This window comes from Phoenix dactylifera, chromosome 1 (assembly GCF_009389715.1).
Source record: "Phoenix dactylifera cultivar Barhee BC4 chromosome 1, palm_55x_up_171113_PBpolish2nd_filt_p, whole genome shotgun sequence".
NCBI lineage: Eukaryota > Viridiplantae > Streptophyta > Magnoliopsida > Arecales > Arecaceae > Phoenix > Phoenix dactylifera.
The window spans coordinates 30,802,583-30,824,802 of NC_052392.1; the positions used below are offsets into that span (position 1 = coordinate 30,802,583).

At 37.9% G+C, this 22,220-nt stretch overlaps 1 protein-coding gene across 1 annotated transcript; it reads right to left on the bottom strand.

The window, feature by feature from the left end:
• Nucleotides 1-2,650: 2,650 nt before the first annotated feature.
• LOC103704331 (PH, RCC1 and FYVE domains-containing protein 1-like) lies at nt 2,651-15,882 on the bottom strand. Its single transcript, XM_008787568.3, has 9 exons — nt 15,437-15,882; nt 13,415-13,501; nt 12,435-12,524; nt 12,234-12,320; nt 12,019-12,138; nt 8,135-10,213; nt 7,899-8,045; nt 3,285-3,820; nt 2,651-3,202 (listed from the first exon to the last, which is right to left on the bottom strand). The coding sequence occupies exons 1-9, from the start codon at nt 15,482-15,484 to the stop codon at nt 3,073-3,075; spliced, it is 3,324 nt and encodes a 1,107-aa protein (XP_008785790.1). The 5' UTR covers nt 15,485-15,882; the 3' UTR covers nt 2,651-3,072.
• Nucleotides 15,883-22,220: the final 6,338 nt, after the last annotated feature.

Genomic DNA, 22,220 nt, shown 5'->3' on the forward strand with positions numbered 1-22,220 from the left:
GACTTTGTGGCTTTGCTATAATATAATTATATGACTCGTTGGTTCCAGCTAATGAGTTCAACAATGAAGATAGGAGCAAAAAAGAAAAAGAGAGAGAGAGAGAGAGAGAGATCGAGCTTTTTACTTTCAATCTTTCAAACGTGCTGGCAACCATTAACAGCCCGCGAGAAGTTGCGTTTCAGTTCCTTTTTCTTCTTTCCTTTTTTCCCAACCCTTTTTTCACTTTAGTTCGTTACAAAAGAACATAGCACGCTTGATGGGTACTTTAAATTTGGAGTTGTTTAGTTTGCAGGAAAAAAATTATTATCTCACCAAAATATATTTTTTTAGAAAGCTGATGTCTGATTATATTATACATAAGAAAAATTGTATAAAATACTTTTTATGCTCTTAATGAACTAACTATAAAGAGAAAAAAATATATAAGCCACTAAGATTAAGAATATTTTTTTAAAAAAGAATTTTACCTTGATTCCTGACAAATGGAAAAGTGGGTTTTCTATGTCGCATATGGTTTCTATTTTCTGTAGAAGATGAAAAATTATTTCCATGAAAATGCTATTTTTTTATCTTTTTTCCTTTGAAATATCTAACCAAACAAAAAACCATTTTGTCATTTTTTCGTTAATTCATTTAAAACTTTTATTTGTATAATTTGAAGTATTGATCTTAATTACTTTAAATAATTAATTCAAAATATTAACCGAGCAAGCCTGAACTTGAGCTAGGCTATGAATAGCTTGTTGGTAGGGTTGGCAATTTATAATTTGACCTATTAACTTGATCTGCGAATGATCCGCTTCAAATAGATTTAGGTTTGACATAAACGAATTTGGGTCATAAATGGGTCACTCCATTTAGCATTTACTAAATGGGTTGGGTTCAGGTTTTGACCTTTGACATATTTAATAATTAGGTTAGATCATAAACCGGCCCATTTAACTTGTTTAAAACCTACCTAACATGTTTCTGACTTATTTAACCCAATCCACTTAACCAGTTTAACCTGTTTAAATATATTTAATCCATTAAAAACTTATTTAACCTAACTTGACCTGTTTAATAAATGGGTTATATGAATTGGATCAGATTACCTGTTTAATAAATAGGCCAGATTCAGATATAAAATTTTTTTATCCAATCTATATCTGATCCGATTTAATCCAACTTAATTGCCACCCCTACTTGCTGGTTGGTTTGCCGGCCCTAATGACGAGATCTTCAACGTATCATTGTTTTCTTACGCTTTCAGCTCTTTCCAGTCAAAGGGAGCAAGAAAGAAGCCGAACCACGAAAAAGATACAGAGATTCGAACCGACGGGCCCATAAAAGGGATGATGCAAAGCCCATCAACCATCTGCACCATCCTCTCTCCATACGACCAAAGAGTGGCCATCATGCAACATGGATAAATAATCATATACGTAAAGAGCAAAAGCATGCAGAAAAGAATCATCAAAAGTATTGGAAATGGAATCCAAGAAAATAAGGCTGGAGACAAAAGGAAAAGCTTTGAGATATACTAGCAAGATGCCCTCGATCCACGACACTGAGTGTGAGGTGACCCGGAAATTATATTCTTCCTGATCTTCAGTTCTCATGGACCTCAAAGGGCAGTTCAATCAATGGTATGAAGGGAAGAAAAGAAGATAGAAAAAAAGCATTAAGCAAGCTCTCTGTCGCATCTTGTATAACTGTTTCCAAGACTGAATTATGCCCATGCAGGCATTTCTTCAAACCATGTCAGGACTCTGATGCAAAGTAGTGCTAAAAGCTACTATGCTCTCTCAAAATCAACATGGATTTGTTCGTACTGATGTGGATCTAAGAGAAGCTTTGCCCTATCTTGAGGACGCTGCCCGAAAGATTATATCAACATCAAGCTCAGGCTTTACCAAGATACAGCCAAGCAATTTTGTCTGAAAATGTGCAGGGGCTATGGCATCCTCGGCAAAAGAGTCAAAAAGAGTCTAGAGAAAGGGCTAAGAACTAAATCTGGAGATAGAAGAAACAACCAAGCTGCTTCACGAGAAAGCTCAGATTTTTGCACCCTTGTGTTTCCATGGCTGAGACGCAGTCAGTGAAAGATGGACATTGTCCAACCAGGAATGGTGCATGACAGTGGAGTAGAAACCTGATCTAGGCGCACCGTTACTCTAGTATTAGTTGTAGTGTACGTGCAAATACAACTACTGAAGACATTAGATGTAATGCATTTTGGAGCGAAATTCAAATATTTAAAGAAAATTCAAATGTTTAAAGAAAAATTCAAATGCATTAGGCAGTTAAAAAGTTTTGGAAGTACTAGATATCATTATTTTTTTAGACAAAATTTAGTCCAAGAAAAAAAGTAATATGTACATTCACAGTGCATAAAATCAATAAACTTTATAAACTTTACGTACGTGCAATAATAAATTCAGTTTAAAATTGTCAAAATTACACAAATAAAACACCTACATATCACAAAATATTCCCATAAAACTTTCCTTGACCTACTTTATATTTATTTTTTTTGAGCTTTTTTTATGACCAGAACTTTGAAACTAGTGAAATTGCTGAAAATGTTTGACCTGCCATAATTATAACTTTAGAACCCCAACTAAAACTTGAGAGAGAGAGAGAGAGAGAGATTTCAAACCTTGGTTAATTATAATCCTTGAGCTGTGAATTTTTGCATTATACTTTCAATAAGCACCATTCAATATTCCGTTCACAAACATATGCTAAAATGAGGTTGAAAAGAGAAGTCATTCATCTTCAATCACAAGAAGAAGAAGATGAGTTGTACAATAGGCAGAGGAGAAAACCTCTCTTGCCCATGCTATCTGATTTTTTTTACAATTTTATATACACCAATACAACAGGCAAGGGAAGACACAGAGCATGGTAGATTAATCAACAAATAACATAATTGAAGGAACCATGTACCACGTAAAGTCCTGTATTCTTGCCCCGCCCCACTTCCCCCAGGAAAAAACGAAAAATTGTACTCCGATGTGCCATGGCACCTAGTTCCTCTTTCAAAGATTAGGCTGTTGCTACTACTTTAGGATTGAAATGCCTCTCTCTTCAGGATGCAGATTGAGTGGGCACTGCTGATGAGGCCCTATCTGACCCACGAATGTTATATTTCTCATACACCCTCTCACGGTTTTCTGACCACCATGTTTCGGCTTGCTTTTCACCAAACCTTCTCCGACTGCAAGAGAATTTTTATTATCAGGAAATAAAAAATCAATAGCTTCGATATAAGATAGGCAAAATGTGGTTTTCTTAACTACCTGAATCGCACCCTCTTCAAATCTATAGTTCCATCATGAAGGGTAATGAGAGTTATATATACACCAGGTTCATATTGTTCTATCCATTCAGCCTCAACCTGATTACTAGCTGAAGTGGGGCTTCCAGGCTTTAAACTGTTGTTGTTTTCCAGGGGTTTGGATTCCTTGCTGTCAGAATCCTTTATTCTACTGTTAGTTGATGGCATTTCTCCATTGCTGTGGTCTTGTGTTTTCAATATTTCATCTTCATTGGGGTTTGGAACCCGATGATTCTGAAAATGCATTCTCATCTCATGAGCTTCACAAATGTCTTTTGCTGCATCACTTTCGCCGGAGGATCCATTTTTATGACCTGAATAAATAGTTGTGGTTGGATGCACATATGGATCGTTGCTATCATTATTTCTCAACAGGTGCTCTTCATGCAGATCAGAGTGCTGAATAGCAGATGGGTCAATGCCATTTGGCAAGTGGATTGATCTTAAGGCATTGCTCTCATGGACCTCATGTGGAAGCCTTTCTGCCATTTCTTTTAGCTACCAAAGAAAATAACACTGATCAGTGTGTTTTACAAAAGCTTCAAGTGCTGATAATCAGAAAGCTCTACCAGTGATAACACGTATAAGAATGGAGAACAATGTTAAGCTTCATCTTGTATATAAAACTAAAATCACCTCCCATCCCATATGATGGAGGATGCAATGAAACAGATATAGCAAGATGCACTTTGGCCAAGTCCCACCTCAGGCACTATATCATTAGTCCACATTGTAGTTATTAGCAAGTCACTACTACTAGCAAGCGCCACAGCCTTGCGGCGGTACTCAGTTTGCAGACTAGAGTAGGTGAAAACAATGTCATCATGGTTGGTTAAGAGAGTTCAAGAACTTGATGGGACTTCCTTGGGAGAAAAATGATTGCACCAAAAGATCTGTCTTAATCAGTAAGACAGTAGTTCTAGTTTATTCTTGGCTAAAAAAATTTCAGAGGTTCATGATAAACCTCTTCCTGCTGATTTAGTATAAGACCAATACAAAACAATTACAGCGGAAAGGTAGACAGTTAGAAATTGCAAGCAATAATGATCATCAATTTCCTCTAAAGGAGTAGAAAACTGATGATAGGTTCCTATCGATTTTTGCAATGGCAACATGATCAAATTTCAGGTGGACAAGAGGATCTGTGACAGCTCTAAGTCTCACTTTGCTCATCTGCAAGCATAACTGTCAAGGTTGCCTTGACAGCAGACTATTTCATTGAAGCAACTCATGGTGTCAAATGTAATTAGAAAAATCTCCTTCATATTGAGGTGGATGCAAATCTCATCTCTTCTAATTCATTCATTAGGGGGGATCTAAATATACTAGGCCCTAATTTGACCCAGAAACCATTCCATTATCATGACCACCAATCCTTAACCCAACTATTCAGGGTCAGGTTTTAGGATCCTCATTTGCCAAGAACTCCTATATAGGGTCACCTCCAATATTAATTCAAGAGCCAAGAAGTTATTCCATCAAAATGTATAATTATTATTAATAATTGATCAAGTATATCAACTCGTGCAGTTGTCTTCCTGAAATGTGTTAAGTTGGAGAGCTAGGTGCAAGGACAGCTACAAATGTCAAGAGCAGTTGAATAAATACAAGTGATTTTTCAACAAAAATAGGCTTACAACAAGGATCAGCAGTTGCATGAATTACTTTAGACCAAGGACGGCGGAACCGGTACCGGGCACCATACCAGTTGCCCGGCGGAACAAGTCAATACGGGCCAGCACCGTGCCATGCTAGGCTCACACCAACACATCTTCTACGACGGGGGAGAGGAAGAACGAGAGAAGAAAAGAGAGAGAGAGAGAGAGAGCGGGGGAGGGGGAGAGAGGGAGAGGAGAAAAGAGAGGCTAGCCGGCAGAAGCTGGGGAGCCTCCGCGCAGAGGAGGCAGAGGCCGGGGAGACGCGGAGGCGGGTCTCCGCCTCCGGGCCTCTGTTTTAAATGTTTTGTTCGAAACAGAGGCCCGAAAGTGGCCCCTTTTATTTTTGCTTTTTTTTAAGTTGAAGTCAGCAATGGGTTTTCTGACTTCACTTAATTTTTTTATTTTAAAAAAAAAGTAAAAAATAAAAGAGGCCCCCTCCAAGCCCATGTTTCAAACATTTCATTCAAAACAAGGGCCTAGAGGCAAAACATTTTATTTGAAACAGGCGCTCGGAGGCAGAGCCCCACCTCTGCGTCTCCCCAGACTCCGCCTCCTTTGCGCGGAGGCTCTCTGACCTCCACTGGCCGGCCTCTCTTTCTTCCTATCCCTCTCCCTCCCTTCCCCGCTCTCTCTTTTCCTCTTCTCCTTCTTTCCCTCCGGCGAGGCATCTTGGTTTCAATGGCGGAACTATCCCGGCCCGCCGCCGATACAGCTTGGGTTGCCCCAAACTGGACGGTTCAAGATGGTTCCACAGACCTTGCTTTAGACTAATAACAGTTTAACTTATTGCTTATACTTAGGTACAGAACATATTTTAGATTTTATTTGCAAATGATATAGTGTTTGATTGGTGAAGAAAAATAAAAAAGCTATGAATCGAAATGATGGAGAAAACCCACAATGTTTAAAAATTTGGACATAAATATAGTATATGAAAACACATCAGAATGAAAATAAATACAAAAGTGAGGCTCCAGTTAAAATTATTGGCAAACGATTACCAAGGTGTGATCAATTTTCTTGTCCAGGATATATCACCCCATGGACTGAAGAGACAAATAAAGACATACCCTATTGAATAGGAACCATATCAATGAAGCTGTGAGATGCCACTAAAGTGTCATGTAACCAACACAATCAACCATGGCTTGGAAGAAAATTTTTTTAAATTAACAGTAAGGTCTCCAATGCGTATGGCTCATAATGTTGCACTAAAAAAAGAGCCCAAAAAAGAGTATACTAAAATGGGTACATTAACTTTTGAAGGATAGGCTATAAAGCAAGGAATGAGTATACACCAAGGACAGGTGTTGGAATTTGTGACAGAGGTTCTACAAAGAAAAGAGAAAGACAAAACATAGTTACCAGGAAATTTATGTCTCAATCAAACTTAGGTTTCATGAGAATGAATCTGGGAAATGCATTCAATTTGGTTTCTCAAAGATCAAGAAAAATGGATGGAACTGATTCGTAATAGGGGCGTAAGGGACCATGTGTCACCTCGTCATTGCTCCCACTTGCTGTTGTCTCCTCCTCTGCCCCATGGACATGCCCTATCAACGGATTAAATGGAGAAGGGAATGGGGGGAAAAAGAGATTGAGCAATCCACCTATATGGCTTGATAAAAGAACCCACCAAACTTTTTAAGATTGTTAAAAGAAATAGAATGAGTGACTAACCCAAAAGGGTGGGGGAGAGGGAGGGAGGGAGCTGGGACGAGGGGAGGGGGAGCCTTATCAGCTTCCATAAACTATATTCTAGTTTCTTCACAAAATTGCCCTTTCTTGAGAAACTGACAAGAAACCACTATCAGGAAACCACAATGGACTAGCTCCCAAATAGTTCCACTGTTGGTTTCAATATCTTGCTACGAATTTTTGATAATTTTTTAATTATTATACAATACCATTTCTCACTTCCCACTTCGGTGACTTCTTCTTACCATTGTTGCCCATTTCACCCTTCCATTTCTTTCCTGTATATAGCCTTAATAAGAATGACTAGCAAATGATAATTTATAGCACTGGTTCCGTATGGTTTTGACAGGGCCCGATCGTTATCATTAAATGTGTACAAGCCGTTATAACAGAAAATCTTAGTTGGCTTATTCATCTTCTTAGTTGGTATATTTTCACTTGCATATCACAAAAGGCATTTTGCTTATGAATAGTCATGATTTTACATTAAAATTTGTTTTGTTTATTGATGTTATTTAAAAATTATAATTGTATAATTTTAGAATTATGAGTTGACAGTCAATTTTTTATTTAGTATATGACAGGTGAGCTGAACTTTCATATGTTTATTAACATCAACAGACATTCTAGATGAGTTAAGATGTCAGATTGTTAGATACATACAATATAGATAAATAAATATTCCCTTTGGCAAACTGCCTATTTTAAGTGTATTTGATAAAAAATGAGTGTAATAATTTATGTTGGTGCACGTCTGTACTTTCTGCTGTGCATCATGGCATGATACAATCATTGAGAAATAGTCAAAACTGCTAATATTTGCAGAAGTTAAATGTTGAAAACTTAATCGACCAACTTAGCTCTGCAGTGTTATCTACATTAGCAATGTTATTTATAGCAATGGCCGTATAGTTTCCCAATAATAGAATTTATATTAGCACTTACACTCCATCTTATTTAAGTTCTCAGTGGATCACTGAATTGTCAAAGATCAGTTCCTAAAATTATGCAAGCTTAGAAAAAAGGCCATTACCCAGTTACAGTCCCGGCAATCCAAGGTACTGGGAGACTAGGGACAGACCTAACCTTTGCCATTTTTTTGCCCAATGTGGCTGCTCTAGAATTTAAACCCATGCCATTGCATTTGTCAGCCCAAGCCATTTACCATTGCAACAAGCAAATGCAAGCTACACAAACGGAAGAATACAATAGAAGACTACCTGTGCAGTCAAGGATTTTATAACCTCTTTTGCTGCTTTAGACTTTGCAGATTCCTCTGCAGCTAATTTCATGGCTTCTTGAGCTTTCTTTGCCGATGTCTGCAACTCAAATTCTTGAACTTCACACCGTTGCATTAGACTATGAACCTAATCCACATGCAGGAGAAAAGATAAGGAGTCTGCAGGTCAAGGACGACAAGTTTAACTAACAAGCAGTCAAAAACCAGCAACACTACCTGGGCACGTAATTTCTGAACTTCTTGATTCAGGTGCTCATTTGTTTTCTTCAGATTGTCAGCCTCTCTTTTGGAGAATGAAAGACCTGACATCGTGGGAATAGGTGTTGCAGAGCGTGGAGGACTAGGTTTTCTTGAGAAAGGTGAAACAGATCTGGAATGATTTTCGGACTGGACTGATGTGTGGACTGGTCTGGGAACTGCTTGTTGCTCATCAACTTCAGCAGTAAAAGCAATACCTTTCAGCTGCAAATTTGAAGGAACTCGAGAGTTGCGAATCAAAGACAAGGAGTCAGATTTCTTCCCTTGTTTGGCAGCCTTTGTGTCCAAATTCTTGATCAAATCCACATTGCTAGATAAAGCAGATTTGGACAATTTTGTATCCACCTTATCAAGCCTATCTTTGCTTTCACCTGAGGGGCGGGGTATAACATTTTTCTTATTATTAATTCCCCCAGACTCCAAAACTTTATTCAGTTTCACATAACAGGAATCACATACACGATAAGGTTTCCCAGGATTTGGAGCTAATGCCGCTCTCAAAGCCTTTCTAGAGCTGCATGAATGACAGTGTACAAGTCCACAGTTGTAACAATTGTGCCTCTTTCGAGTAAATCCAAAAGCCTGTCTACATGCTGAACACTGAGACTGCTCTGCACCTGACACCCATTTATGGTGACATATGGCAGCTGTGAAGCTTGATCCACAAGCAATATGCTTGACTGCTCTGTCCTTTAAAGCTTCAACAAGTGTAGGTGTTTTACGATCCTCAAGGTCACCATGTCCCAATCTTCCATTAGCTCCCTTACCCCATGTGTAAACTTCACCTGTGGCTGTCAAGACCGCAACATGATACGAACCACAAGCAACCTCTCCAACAGATTCACCAACTAGCTTGTCTTCAACTAAGCATGGAAACTTTCCATCAGACTGGGGATTGCCGAGCTGACCATAAACAGTACTTCCCATGGTGAAAACATGTCCAGAGGTGGTCAAGCCAATTGTAAGACTATGACCACAGGCTAACTTATGAAAATTGTAATCAATTAGAGAGGCTACGCAAGTGGGCTCAAGTCGTGGCTCCTTATCACCATGGCCTAGGCGATACTTGTCTCCATCACCCCAAGTGAATAATTTTCCAGACGATGTGCTGGACTGTGTCACAATAACGTCTACCACTGCAGCAGTATGCCATACACCACATGAAACAGCAATTGTTCTCAACCCCATCAAAGATTCTACTTCCTTTGGATATAAAACAGTTTCTCGGTTTCCATGCCCCAAGACACCAAAGGTACCATCACCAAATGTAAATAACTGTCCAGCTGTTGTAATCAAGGCCGTATGCCACGTGCCGCAAGAAACAAAAGAGACCTGAAGCCCCTCCAAAGGTCCTGAAATTCTTTTAGGTATCCAGTGACAGGCATCAGTGCCATGACCAAGAAGTCCTGCATTATGGGTGCCATCTCCCCAAGTAAAAAGTTCGCCGGCCATAGTAAGTGCACAAGTATGGAACTCCCCACAGGCAACAAAGTCTATATTACAGGCTGATAAAGATTCGACAAGCCGAGGGTGAACAATGTCGGTCCGAACTCCATGGCCAAGGCGTCCACCAGATTCTTCACCCCATGTAAATACTTCTCCCTGCCTTGTAACAAGGGCGGCATGCCTGACACCACAGGCCACATGGTGAATGTCCAGCATTACATTGGACTCTAAAGGCTTCGGCAGGAGGATGTCAGTTCTTGCACTGGAAGGGATAATACCTCTATCAGTGCCAACCCTGCCAGAACTGTCACATATGACTTCGCCCCACACATATACATCCCCAAAAGCATCACCGTCATCCTGTGCAGAGCCATGACTAGATGTGCTAGGGGCACTAGATACACTGACTCTAATATCCGAAGAAGCTCCTTTTACTTGCATACTTGTCGGATGTGATCTTTCTGAATATACCAAATTTTCAAAGGAATGGTCTTTGGGTAAACTAATGGTATTTATCTTGCTCTGAGGACTATCTAGTATGGTATCGGTACACTTGTAATCTAAATAGTTAGATATCAAGTCTCTACCATCCTGTAACAATATTCCAAGCAACCATACATCAAAAACATGACATGCTATTAAGCGGATAACAAGATTCATGTTACATAAACATGATATGAAGAAAACTACAGTAAACAGAACTAAGAAACACAGTTTGAGCATAGAACAGCCTAACAAAATGACAGATCTATCAGGAATAAAAAACACAGAAAAAGTTTTTGATTTTACTGCACAATAAAACAAGATTCCAATGTACAACAATTAATGATTCTCATGTCCTAAACAAGCAATGATTACGTTTGATGTCCATAGCAACGGTAACACTTATATTATCAGCTAAATTCACAATACATGGATAAGCTAACTAAAAAGTCAAAAGATATAATCTTAATGAACTCCTGAACCCTTGGGTATGGATTTTAAATGGCACTTTAATAAACTATAGAAACATAGCAAACTCTAGCTTAAATAAGCCAAGCTGCTTAAAGAAACAAGACGTTGTTAATTCAGAACACTCATGCAAGCATATTAGTGAGCAAATGCCAAGCATTTTGCAGTAATCTCCCAAATTACATTGTTTTGATACATATATTGTTTTCTGTCATAAGAGATAGGTAAATCCCCCTGACTATTAATATACTTCATGGATTTATCTTACTTCGTTGCAAGTCATAGTTCCTGGTGTAGTACATCAATTATACAGAGCAGGGAAACTTAATGGTCCAATTTCCAACATGCATATTCAATTGTGGTTTACAAGAACCACCCATTTGAGTTGGTTTAAGTTTTCACTTTGCAAATTTTGATACAAAATGTGTTGAGAATGCCAGTGAATGTAATAATAGTATTCTTGTCTGGTTAGAAATGTAATAATCAAGGTTTAAATTCTCGGTATCAGTATCTTATGCATGGAAAAAACCAATGTTTAAACTTGTTGGTGCCAGCACAGCAGAAGGGGGATGTCATACCATCTGTTGGTACTTTGTACGGTACATAACTAAGGGGCATACTGGTGCCAATACCTTACCAATATGATACAGTATGATCAGCACAAGACTAGTGATATGGTACTTCCAAGTTCGACTCATGGTAATAACAGTACTCATATCAATACTATAAAGTAATGTTAGCAAGCTAGGCTACCAATTGTAATAACTCTGAAGTGAAAAATTCCAAACTTTCTAAAACTGGAAATTTAAAGTGATTTAACAAGCAGACTAATAAATGCAAGGCTCTCTGAAAAAACTATCTAGAACTAAAGCTAACCTGAAATAGCTGCAGACACCTAAGTGGTCAAGGTTATGTCTGTTTTGAAACAAGTGTATAATTCATATCATTTTTAAATTAAAGTACAAACATGATGCAGAAGCTAACAAGCGTAACTTGTATCGATTATAAATAATAGACTAAGAAAATAAATTTAGTAGCTAGGTCTGCTTTACAGATCAAGTTAATATAGTTCAAGAACACTTTAAGACCAACTCTTGATCTAAAAATTTTTCTTTGATATCGTACTAAAAATACTTGAGCAAGAGAGGCGATATCACAAAACCCAAGACACTTGAACAAGTAGGTATGCCTAACTTGCTAGTTAGAAAACTCAAGTACATATAACATGAAACAACATATTTAAGCTTTGAACATCTTAATCAACCAACATAGAACTGCTTTTGTCAATGTAGTTGGAGATAATAACACAACCTAGGGCACGGAAATTTGAAATGACAAGTAGATACAGAGCCAATAGAACTGCATTGGCTTAATGTCATAATAAATCATGACATGATAGTGCAACCATTAAAAAATAATAATGCAGCATAAGGCAAATCATTTACATCAAAAGAAAATCCTCCATCACTCCGTCCATCTATCTTTGAACGCCCATATTGGCCCGAGGAAATCAATGCCTTGAGGCCTGCAAACCACAGCTCTGCCTCAACTTTATCTTTGCATATCTTTTTGACAATGATGAAATCAAGTTAGTCAGAAAGACAAAAATCATTAAAAAACAAGAATAACAGAAACCTCAAGAAAAAGTATTGGTACTAACCAGATCAAGAGACCGTTTTTCATTGTTGTATATAAGTGAGAAGGACTGGTAGTCTTTGTCAGGACACGGGTATCGTTGAAAAACAGACTAAAAAGTAAATCAACGGTAAATAACAATTCACTCCACAAGTCATTGCAAAGCAGCATAATATAAACATTATATAGAAATTTAATAAGTGAGTGATTATGGAGATGATCTCACAGTTCTTTGTCCTGAGATAATTCTTGAAACAGAAGCCAACTTCAAACTTTTTTCTCCACTACTTGAAATCCAAATCAAAGAAGTTTCATCCTGTGATGCATGGAACAGGACTCCAGATGTCAGCACATAGCAATGCTCTCTAATAGCACAGATATGATTTGCAGATAGATGCCCCAACAGTTTACTTGCCATGGAGTCATGCTATCCCAATGCATATGTTTTAGAATCCATTCATGGTTCTGATCAGAAAGTCTCGATACAGATTTATTTGCATGACCAAGAATAGAGTTTTGAATTTTGAACGTCTATCATCCCTTATAACTGGTCGCTATCTGCATTGAAGTGGATACTCAGTATCTGACCAATTCTTTTTCTGTTTTTGATAGAGAGTATCTGACCAATACTTCATTACACACATCTTGTTGTGCTGAGCCAATTTTTGCTGACAAGCTACAACAACAGCACAAACTTCCACTTTACAAGCCAGATCTAAGAGCAGCTAAGCATATGGCAGGGATATCAAGCATAGAGCAGGGATATCTTTAATGTGTTTTCACCAAATAGCATCTAATGCAATTTACACCATCGTAGAAAGCTAGAAAACATATTGTTTGTCTTTATGTTTTAAGCCAAAGTCAAGGAATTAAACATTAACCCAAACAGAGAAACATGGATCTACCAAAGTCAACAAAAAGGCAAGGTCTAGGCAGCCCACCTACATTATGCAAACTTCCAGACCATGATTGAATCAATAATGTTAGAGGCTTGAACTTCTATAGAAATATAAAAAATTAAAAACCAAATTGATATGCTAATGTGAAAGAAAAAAAAACTGGGAAATCTGCTTGAGCTTTAAATGATATGCAGACAAATGGTCCAAATGCCCATTAACCAGATAAAGTGCACATGAATATGACAGAATGTAATATAATTATTTTTCAGCTAATTTGCTCGTATAAGAAGTTTGGTAGCAAACTCACATTGGATAGTCTGAATGGGTAAAACTTTGGCTTCCCTTTACGACCATATTTAAGCAACAGAGTACCCTTCTTTAGAGCAACACGTACCTATAAAAATAGAAAGCCAACAGTAACAAAAGTAACAATTTTCCAATGGCCCTAGTCAGAAAGCATCAGAATAAGGTAGAGAATGAAAAGCCATGAACCTTACTTATAAGCATGCATTTTTACTTATTGACAAGCTAAGTGTTCCTAAACATGAACATAGTTTTAAACATCTTGATAAGCAAGTGAATTGTTACGCAAGAGTTTTTTTTTTTAGTTCTGGGTCTTTGACTATTGAAAATTAAAACCAAAAGCTCCATTCCTATCAGCAAAAGCATCTGCAGTTAACTTGAACAGTTTCCATACGTCAAAGGAAGAAGGAAATTTAGAAAAAGAAAGAGAAAAAGCAAAAGTTAAGTAGAATATGATAAACAAAAAAAAATGGAAATATCATAAAATTATAGTAGCAAAGCATTCGTGATGAACATAAATACTCCTATCAGGTCCACGTTCTACCATGAATATGTAAATCAACTTGTAACAAATAATAGGAGACTACTTCAAGCGATGATGGTACCATACTTTTACATTCATAGCTCTTAACTGCTAAATATGTTTTGTGCTCTTCTAATTCTTCCCATGATGATACTGCTTTCTTTTGGTGTGTTTTGTGTAGCTCTACTTACACAAGTACAAGTCTTACTTATGTAGACAAATGCTGTGAAAGGGGAAAAGGCATAAAGTGAGGATTCTATGACCAACTATTCACCATCCATATCTTGGTGTTAGATTGTTAGACAGTGCTAGTCAAAGGAAAACAAGGTTTTATCAGTATGAAGCACCCACCGAGATGATATAATTGATATTTTGGCCACTGTGATCTCACCATTGTATAAAATATGTTTACATATATCGGCCAAGTGTATGAATATCATGCACCCAACAGCGTGATACAAATGATATCTTGGCCCTTAAAATCTCAAGTAGTGAATACCGATATATTTTGATTTATCAGCTGATGTGATATATTAATATGTTGGCTGATATTTCCTAAGCAATATACTACAAATTTAAATTAATTTTTTTGATCATTAAATATTCAAATTAGTCCTCTGATACAACAAGTAATTTCGGATTTGCCATAATGGCTGATATTCCGATATCTCGGTTCCTATAATATTGGCTGAGATATTGGGAAATCTTGGGATGTGCCAGAATCCAGATCTTTCCAATTCTCCCGAGCTATACTTCTCGGCCAACATAAACCAAGATTTTGGTTATCTTGGTATCAGCCACCCACCTAGATGGCCAACCTTACCGTTTTCAGAAACCTTGGAGGAAAGGGAGGACCTATCTAGCTAGATCACTTGCCACAGCCACTTAACTTTTAGGGAGCCTTTTGTGCTGGTTTTGAGATCTCATGAAGAAGGGGTCAGCACTCAGTGGTGTCAATCCTCGAGTAATGTGATATCATGCTCCCATTAGCCTCATTTTCCATATTTATCAGGCTCATGCCTTCAGTTCTCGGAAATGGTGGCAGTCATAGAACTAGTCTACCGCATAATCTACCATCTCTGTTCAAGTCTTTTGCATTTGGCCCCACAAAAGCAAGTAATCAAAGAGAAATACAGAGAAAATTGAAACTTTAATTGAAATCTCAAACTGATCACCAGCATTTCCATGGATTTCTCCATATTTAATCCTTTCCACAATTTTATCTCAAGAAGCAACATTCGCGACCGCTCCACACCACAATGGGATTAATAGATAGTAGCAGTCCGATATCGCACAAATCACAGCACAAGAGTTAGTCCTAAAACAACCAATACGAGCTCCATTACCTGCAGTTTAACTAGCCTCAACAGTCAAAACCCAAGAATCCTCCCTTTCTTCTACAAATTCATCGAATAAAACACCCGGCGTGTTTCCAAAGCAGTAATCTAACCAAAAACAGCAAGAAAAAGAGGATCCATGGGAGAAAGGATGTGCTTCGCTCACCTTGTCGATGTCCCGATCGACACCCCCGTAGTCAGAAGGATCTGCCATTCCATGTGAGAGCCCCTCGCAAGCGCCGCCCGCATCGAACTCGCCCCGGCGCTCCGGTCGTCATCGATGGCCGCCGATCCTTCGCCGGACTCTCATCAATCTCCGGCAACGGAGAAACTCCACCACAAACCCTAGAAATCGGGAGGACAGCACGAGAGCGAGAGAGAGGAAGAAGGAGAGGGAAGAGAGGGGAGGGGCGGCAGTAATCCGACCACGGAGCGGGGACTTCGGAAGGCGGCGGCGGGACGCGAGGAAATCGGAATACGGGGTCCCCGGGGGTCGGGAAACCGCGAGGCAGCCGACGGGAGGGTAGGGAAGTGGGTGAACGGAGGAGGAGCGGTCGCGGCGGAGGACCGGATCTAAGTTCCCTGGCCGAGTCCGTAACGATACGGGTCAGAGAAGAAAGCATAAATACCCCTTTGACGGGGAGTAGAATAATCGCAACGAGTCGTTAGGGTCACCGCAGTGGCGGCAGCAGACGTGACTTGGACGGGTGGGACGGTGTACGTGGAAATTTCTCGGTGTTCCGCCGGTGTAACATTACGTGGTTGAGGGTTCTTTTTTTGTTTTTTTTTTGCTCGGAGTGGTTTAGGGTTCTTTGCCGGTTGCCATATTAAGTAGATATTTTAGTTGTGATAATTTTTTTTTGGTTCAGATCATTAGGCCAGTTTTTCTAGAGAAATGTTGCATCCCTCGTTATTTTGGCCACTTCATTCCCCATTTGGTATGATGGTAACGTGGCCCAGATGTGGCATTATGGCATTGGCATTAGGGGGCGGCAATTTATAATTTGACTCACGAACGATCCGTTTTAAGTAGGTTTGGATTTGACATAAACGGATTTTGGTCCTAAATGGGTCAACCCATCTAAACCTGTTTATTAAATAGGTTGGGTTCAGGTTTAAATCTTTGGCCCATTTAACATATTTGGACCAGTTGAATAATTGGATCGAATTATGACTTGACCTATTTAACTTATTTGAAACTTACTTAACCCATTTCTAATATATTTAACCCAGCCCACTTAATCTATTTAATCTTTTTAAATTCATTTAGTCTATTAAAAATCCGTTTAATCTATTTAATCCATTTAATCTGACTTGACTTATTTGATAAATGGATTATGTAGATCGGGTCGAATTACCTATTTAATAAATAAGTCGGATTTAGATTTGAAATTTTGACCTATTTAATAAATAGGTCGGGTTTGGGTTGATAAAATTTTGACCCGATCCGTATCCACCCCGATCTATATTTGATCCAACTCGACCCGATTGCCAGCCCTATTTGGCATTTATTTTAGTACGAGCAGTGATGAACACAATGGCATGTTATAGCATTAGCTTAGTTGGTCTTATTGGGGCTAGCAAATGCCAAACTAGATTATATTTTGTTCTGCTATCTTAAACGATGAAATAGCAAAATCTAATTTGGCCCAAATTGCAGCCTAACTTGTCAAGCAAAACTGGTAATAGAAATGTTGCAATCAAATGAGATTGATGCCTTGGGGGCAATGAATATACTTTGTGTTATTTATTTTTTGCTTTTCATAAACTGGACACACTATAAAGTTGTAACATGGATACAGCCCAAAGCATTAGCAAAAGCTAAATCATTTGTGGCATATTTGGTTGGGTGGATTTGGGCTCTAAATGGAAATAGGAATGAGTGGCCCCACCCCAGCCATTTAATTGAAGAGAGTCTTATTAACATTCCATTCCAGGAGGGATGGGAATGCCCCAATCCTCTAAAACCTAATTCCGACTCTCCACCTAGAATTCAAATCCTATTCTCCAGGTTTACTTTAAACAACTGATTTTCCAAAAATTTACATAAAAATATTTCTATTCTGATTCCAATTCTAAATACCATTTCAATCTGTTTCGATTCCAATTCTGGTCACGGATCAAACACACCCTTAGTTTCTTCAATTCTCACGGTAATTTCTTCACAAAGTTAACAATCTCATTTATGGCATTTACATTGAATCAAGCATAGCTACATACAAGGGTAGTGTGTTGCCACATGGTCTCTCTAGGTTACAACCTAATATATATAAAGTAATAGATTGGTGAGGAGATAGGTGGCCAATGAAGATAGGATGCATGGCTCTCAAAACCTCACATCAACTTCAGTAAAGGTGCACTAAAGCAGTGGCACATGGGTGTTGTTTTCTAATATGAGGGTTTTAAAAGACAACCGAAATTCTTTGTCTCGTTGTTCTACAAACTTGGATATTTTAAGGTTGTTGAGAAATAATAGTTCTACATCAAATAGATTAAGAACTTTTGTGGAAATTATATACTCTTGGATCCATCCATCTAAATACCAAGATTTTCAAATAGGATCTTAACATGGTATCAAAGCTCACCGGTCCTTCTTACCTACCAAAACATTCACGCTCCTACATATTAATTCACATATCATCTCTTCTTAGGTTAAGAACTCCTATGGTGCTTATTTCACTACCTCCTGGATGTGCTCCAGAAAGGTGCTGGACATCTCTCAATTCAACTTAAACAATAATAACCTAACTACATGGACTCTTGATCCACATTATGTTAGAAGTTTTAATCTTTGTAGTCCTCTCAGCACGCCAGCAATTAAGAGGCGTATGCCCTCACTGGACTAAGTAAATAGCCATTTTACTTCTTCATCATGAAGGAGTAATAAAGTATTATTTTTAATTATCACTTTGTCGTTATCTCATTAATAGTTGAAATTAACCTCCCTAATTCTATGAGAAAGCAAAATTCTCAACCATAAGGCAATACAAAGATATCCATAGTTGTGTACCTGTTGTCGGTCCACGCTTGCTATCTATGCCATTGCCGGGTTTCCATGTGTCGCATGAGCGGGTTGTGATCATGTTAAATAGCTGTATGCATGTTGGCCGATCAGAGGGTCAGCACCTTCCTGATCAATAAGTATAACCTTGAAAAGATCAGTCTATAGAGATAACCAAATGGCCACAAGCATTGTGTTCACAGAGCCATTAGTCTGTAACTTCTCAAATAAGGATGATTTGTCCGACTACATTGCATGACTTCCATTTTACTGGTCTAATGGATTTATCAGGTGCTGAATGCTAAACATAAGAATTGCATAAAGAAATCTACCTAGTCTAGCTTAAGTAAGGCCTAAGATTGGGCCTTTTAATTCATATTCTCAAGTGTGACTACATGATTTGAGAATCGCAGTTTGGCTAATAAAAGAGGCGCAAAGAACTCATGCTCAATATTGGCTAATGAAACAATAGAAATTTGAGTCATCAAGGCAGCACCACCTTTCAGATAATAAGGGTGTTGTTTCATATTGCAACCAGTAAATTGTTTGTGCAGTATATGAACGATAACGATGATCGTTGATGTCAAGGCCAAATTAGGCCATATTATCGTGTAAAATATTTCTTTCAACTGATGCTCCTCGTCAATCTCCATTGATCAAATAGAAGTGTAAAGCCTTTTACTTCTTGAACATCCCTCACCCGATTCATAAACCATTACAGGAATATTTTTTTTGCAGACGATCTTGACAACAAACTCTTTTTTTTTTTATAAAATCAGATTTTATTCATACTAATCTAAAAAAAAAATACATCTATATGAATCAGAAAATAAAATGCATGAAAAATCAAAATAAATGTCTGACACAATAATCCGCAACATCGTTTCAGTGTAATTAGCAACCTATATCTCCATCCAATCAGCAGTGCTATTAACTTCTTGAAAAATATGCATCACCTCATAAGTAAATAGTGTAGAAGCCATTCTCTAATAGTTATGTAATAATGGTTGTGAAGTCTCAGAACTTGATAGATTTGATAACCACCTAATTGCCATCAAAAAATTCTATTCAAGAATAATATGGGATGCCTCAAGGTATTTCATCGCATCCAGTAAACTTTCGCAAGTAGTACACAATTTTGTTATTAGTGCTATTACAACAAAAAGTTTAATTCCATCTGCCACCAATAATTCACCACTTGAACTTCTAATAACAAAGGTGGATCCTCTCAAAAAAAAAATAGTCGGTCGAGAGAATATAAACTTCGCAGCATAGGAACCATTATTTTTCCTTGCTATCAAAGATTTTTTTAAAGCAGCTGCGCAAATAAATTTTTGGGCCGGAGAAGCATCTCTCATCAAAATCAATTTAGGACACAATGAGAGTGATGGCTCTCAAAAAAGTTGAAGTCGGTCTGAGAGAATATAAACTTGGCAGCATAAAACTATTGTTTTTCCTTGCCATCAAAGGTTTCTTTAAAGCAGCTGCGTAAATAAAATTTTGGGCTAGAGAAGCAGCTCTGATCAAAATCAGCCTAGGACACAGTGAACTCTTGTAAGGAACGGTGGAAGAAGACATCACAATGTTGCCTATTTTCATCATATTACTTTGAGGTGCAGGTTTTTCCAACGTGTTCCGCTATCACTAGCCTTGTTATCCAAAACTAAAGTTTTGCCTGGTGCACGTGGAGAACCCACACCTTTAGCTTTGATGGGCCCCAAAAGTAATATTCTAATACCAAAGAACCATACGTGATGATTGATTCCGGTTGGCGGGGGTGGGTTTGCGGCGAGGAGATGCAACGAGGAAAAAGCATAGTTTCAAATAACATTTCATCACCTTTGTCACATCAAAACGGCAAACCTTCCCTGAAGCCATCATTACTACCATTATGTAATCTAAAAATTGTCTCTTTCTACTTTTTATATCAAACTAATTGTTGAAATAATGGCGAGCTACAGCAGGAGAACAATGGATGGAAAAATAACAATCATTTTAGGAGAGAAATTTTTTAAAAGTTTTTTGTATCATAATAGATCATTATCCTAACAAATAATAGCATGTAATAAAAGATAATAACTATAATAACTATAAAGCTGTTATTTAATATATATATATATATATTTACGAAGTATTCTATGATAATTGATAGTTATTATTATCAGATGGATGGCCATCAAATAAAATAATCTTATGCTATATAGATAATCTTTTTAGATGTTTATCTTTGGATGACGATACCATACACCATTATCCTATATCTTATTAATGGATGGTATGAAAAAAGTAGGATCTAGATGGGCAATTGATAACTAAATTTTATTTTTTATCAAATAAATGTTACTTCATTTTCTCTTTTACCGTAATTTAGAGAGATGGCCGTTCATCTGAAAATAAGCAAAAAAAATATTTTTTAAATAATAGCTTTATAAGCATCCGGCAAAATAGCATAAAAATATTATAGTTATTATCTTTTATTAAACGCTATTACATACGCATGAAAGTCATGGATTTTTTTTTTCTTACGTAAAGAACGAATCTACTGTGGAGGACAGAAGGGTGACGTAACGAGCAGAGGTTTGACTGTTGACCGCCGACATATCCCATCGGTGTATCTGTCCCGGCTTTTTGTCTTTGCTCATCTCGTGGACAAGAGTCCGATTCCGGACGCAGCACAACTGGCTCTGATGTAACATGTCGAACTGCGGATCCGGGGTGCACGGAGACATGATGTTATGGTGATTTGACCCACTGCGAGCCGTCCAATCATCATCAGATGGGTCCCGATCGTGCGGCCTGGTGATGGCGAAAAGTTTGATTTTCCGCCGCGGCAGCATGATGTTTTTTGATAATTTCCGAGTCCTCTCTTGATTCATGACATCCACCAATAATGGAGTGAAATGTCGGAAAAGCTGAGCAAATCCTCTGCTCACTCGGAAAAATCACTCCGAAAAGTCACCATAGCTGCCTCGCACCATGCACTCTGTGCTTCATCACATGGCACAATTCACAATGCCAATTCGAAAACAGGAGCAAGAGACCACAAGCCAGATGAGTGATTTTTTGAGCCACAAATCTGGGTTACAAACGTTTTTGTGCAATAAATAGAATATGTGAAAAAAATGCACTCAATGTTGCATTGTTGCACACATGTATTTATTCAAGAAGAAAGCATTAGTTGTTAAATTTTTCTATCAATTTGTAAGAGTGGTGTGGAGGAATGTCTTCATTGAAATAAGAGTATATATGTATGTATGCATGTATCGTGCTGATATCAAATGTTTCTAACAAAAGGGGGATAAGGAAACATGAAATTATGGATAAAATTCAAGTAGAATTTGCACTATAACCCGTAGCATCGGTTGGTGTGGCACCAGAAATGCTCATGTTATCATAGACTGGTATATTCATGGGTCGATGATATGCATGCGAAAGATAAAAATAACTTTAAAACTCAGAAACTTGGATGCGCGTAAGAGTAATTGTTTGTATACCTCAACACATACCAAGATTGGGTTTTGTGAGAAAATTGGGTGTAAAATAGACATTTTGGGCTCCAAATGAACTAAGAACTCCTTGTCTATGACATAGCAATGATGTATGCATACATATCATTAGGGCCAATCAAGAAACTGAATTTACTTGCTCATGAGATATTATACATTAATAAGAATAGCTGAGGGGTCAAAGGAAAAAGAAAGAAATGCACATTGAAAATTATGATATGGTTGTTGCTCCACTAATCACAAAGTTTTTTCAAGATGCAAGCTCCACTTTGACAAAGTGATCGCTAATATGCCTAAAACTTTTGGTTTATAGGTCCACGGCGTTCTATGATTCTTTCAGCAATATTATCCTCTAGCATTTTCTCTTGAGACGTTCCATTGCATGGGAAACGTCACAAAGATAAGCGAGCTGGTAAACAAAACTCTAAAATGATCTCAATATA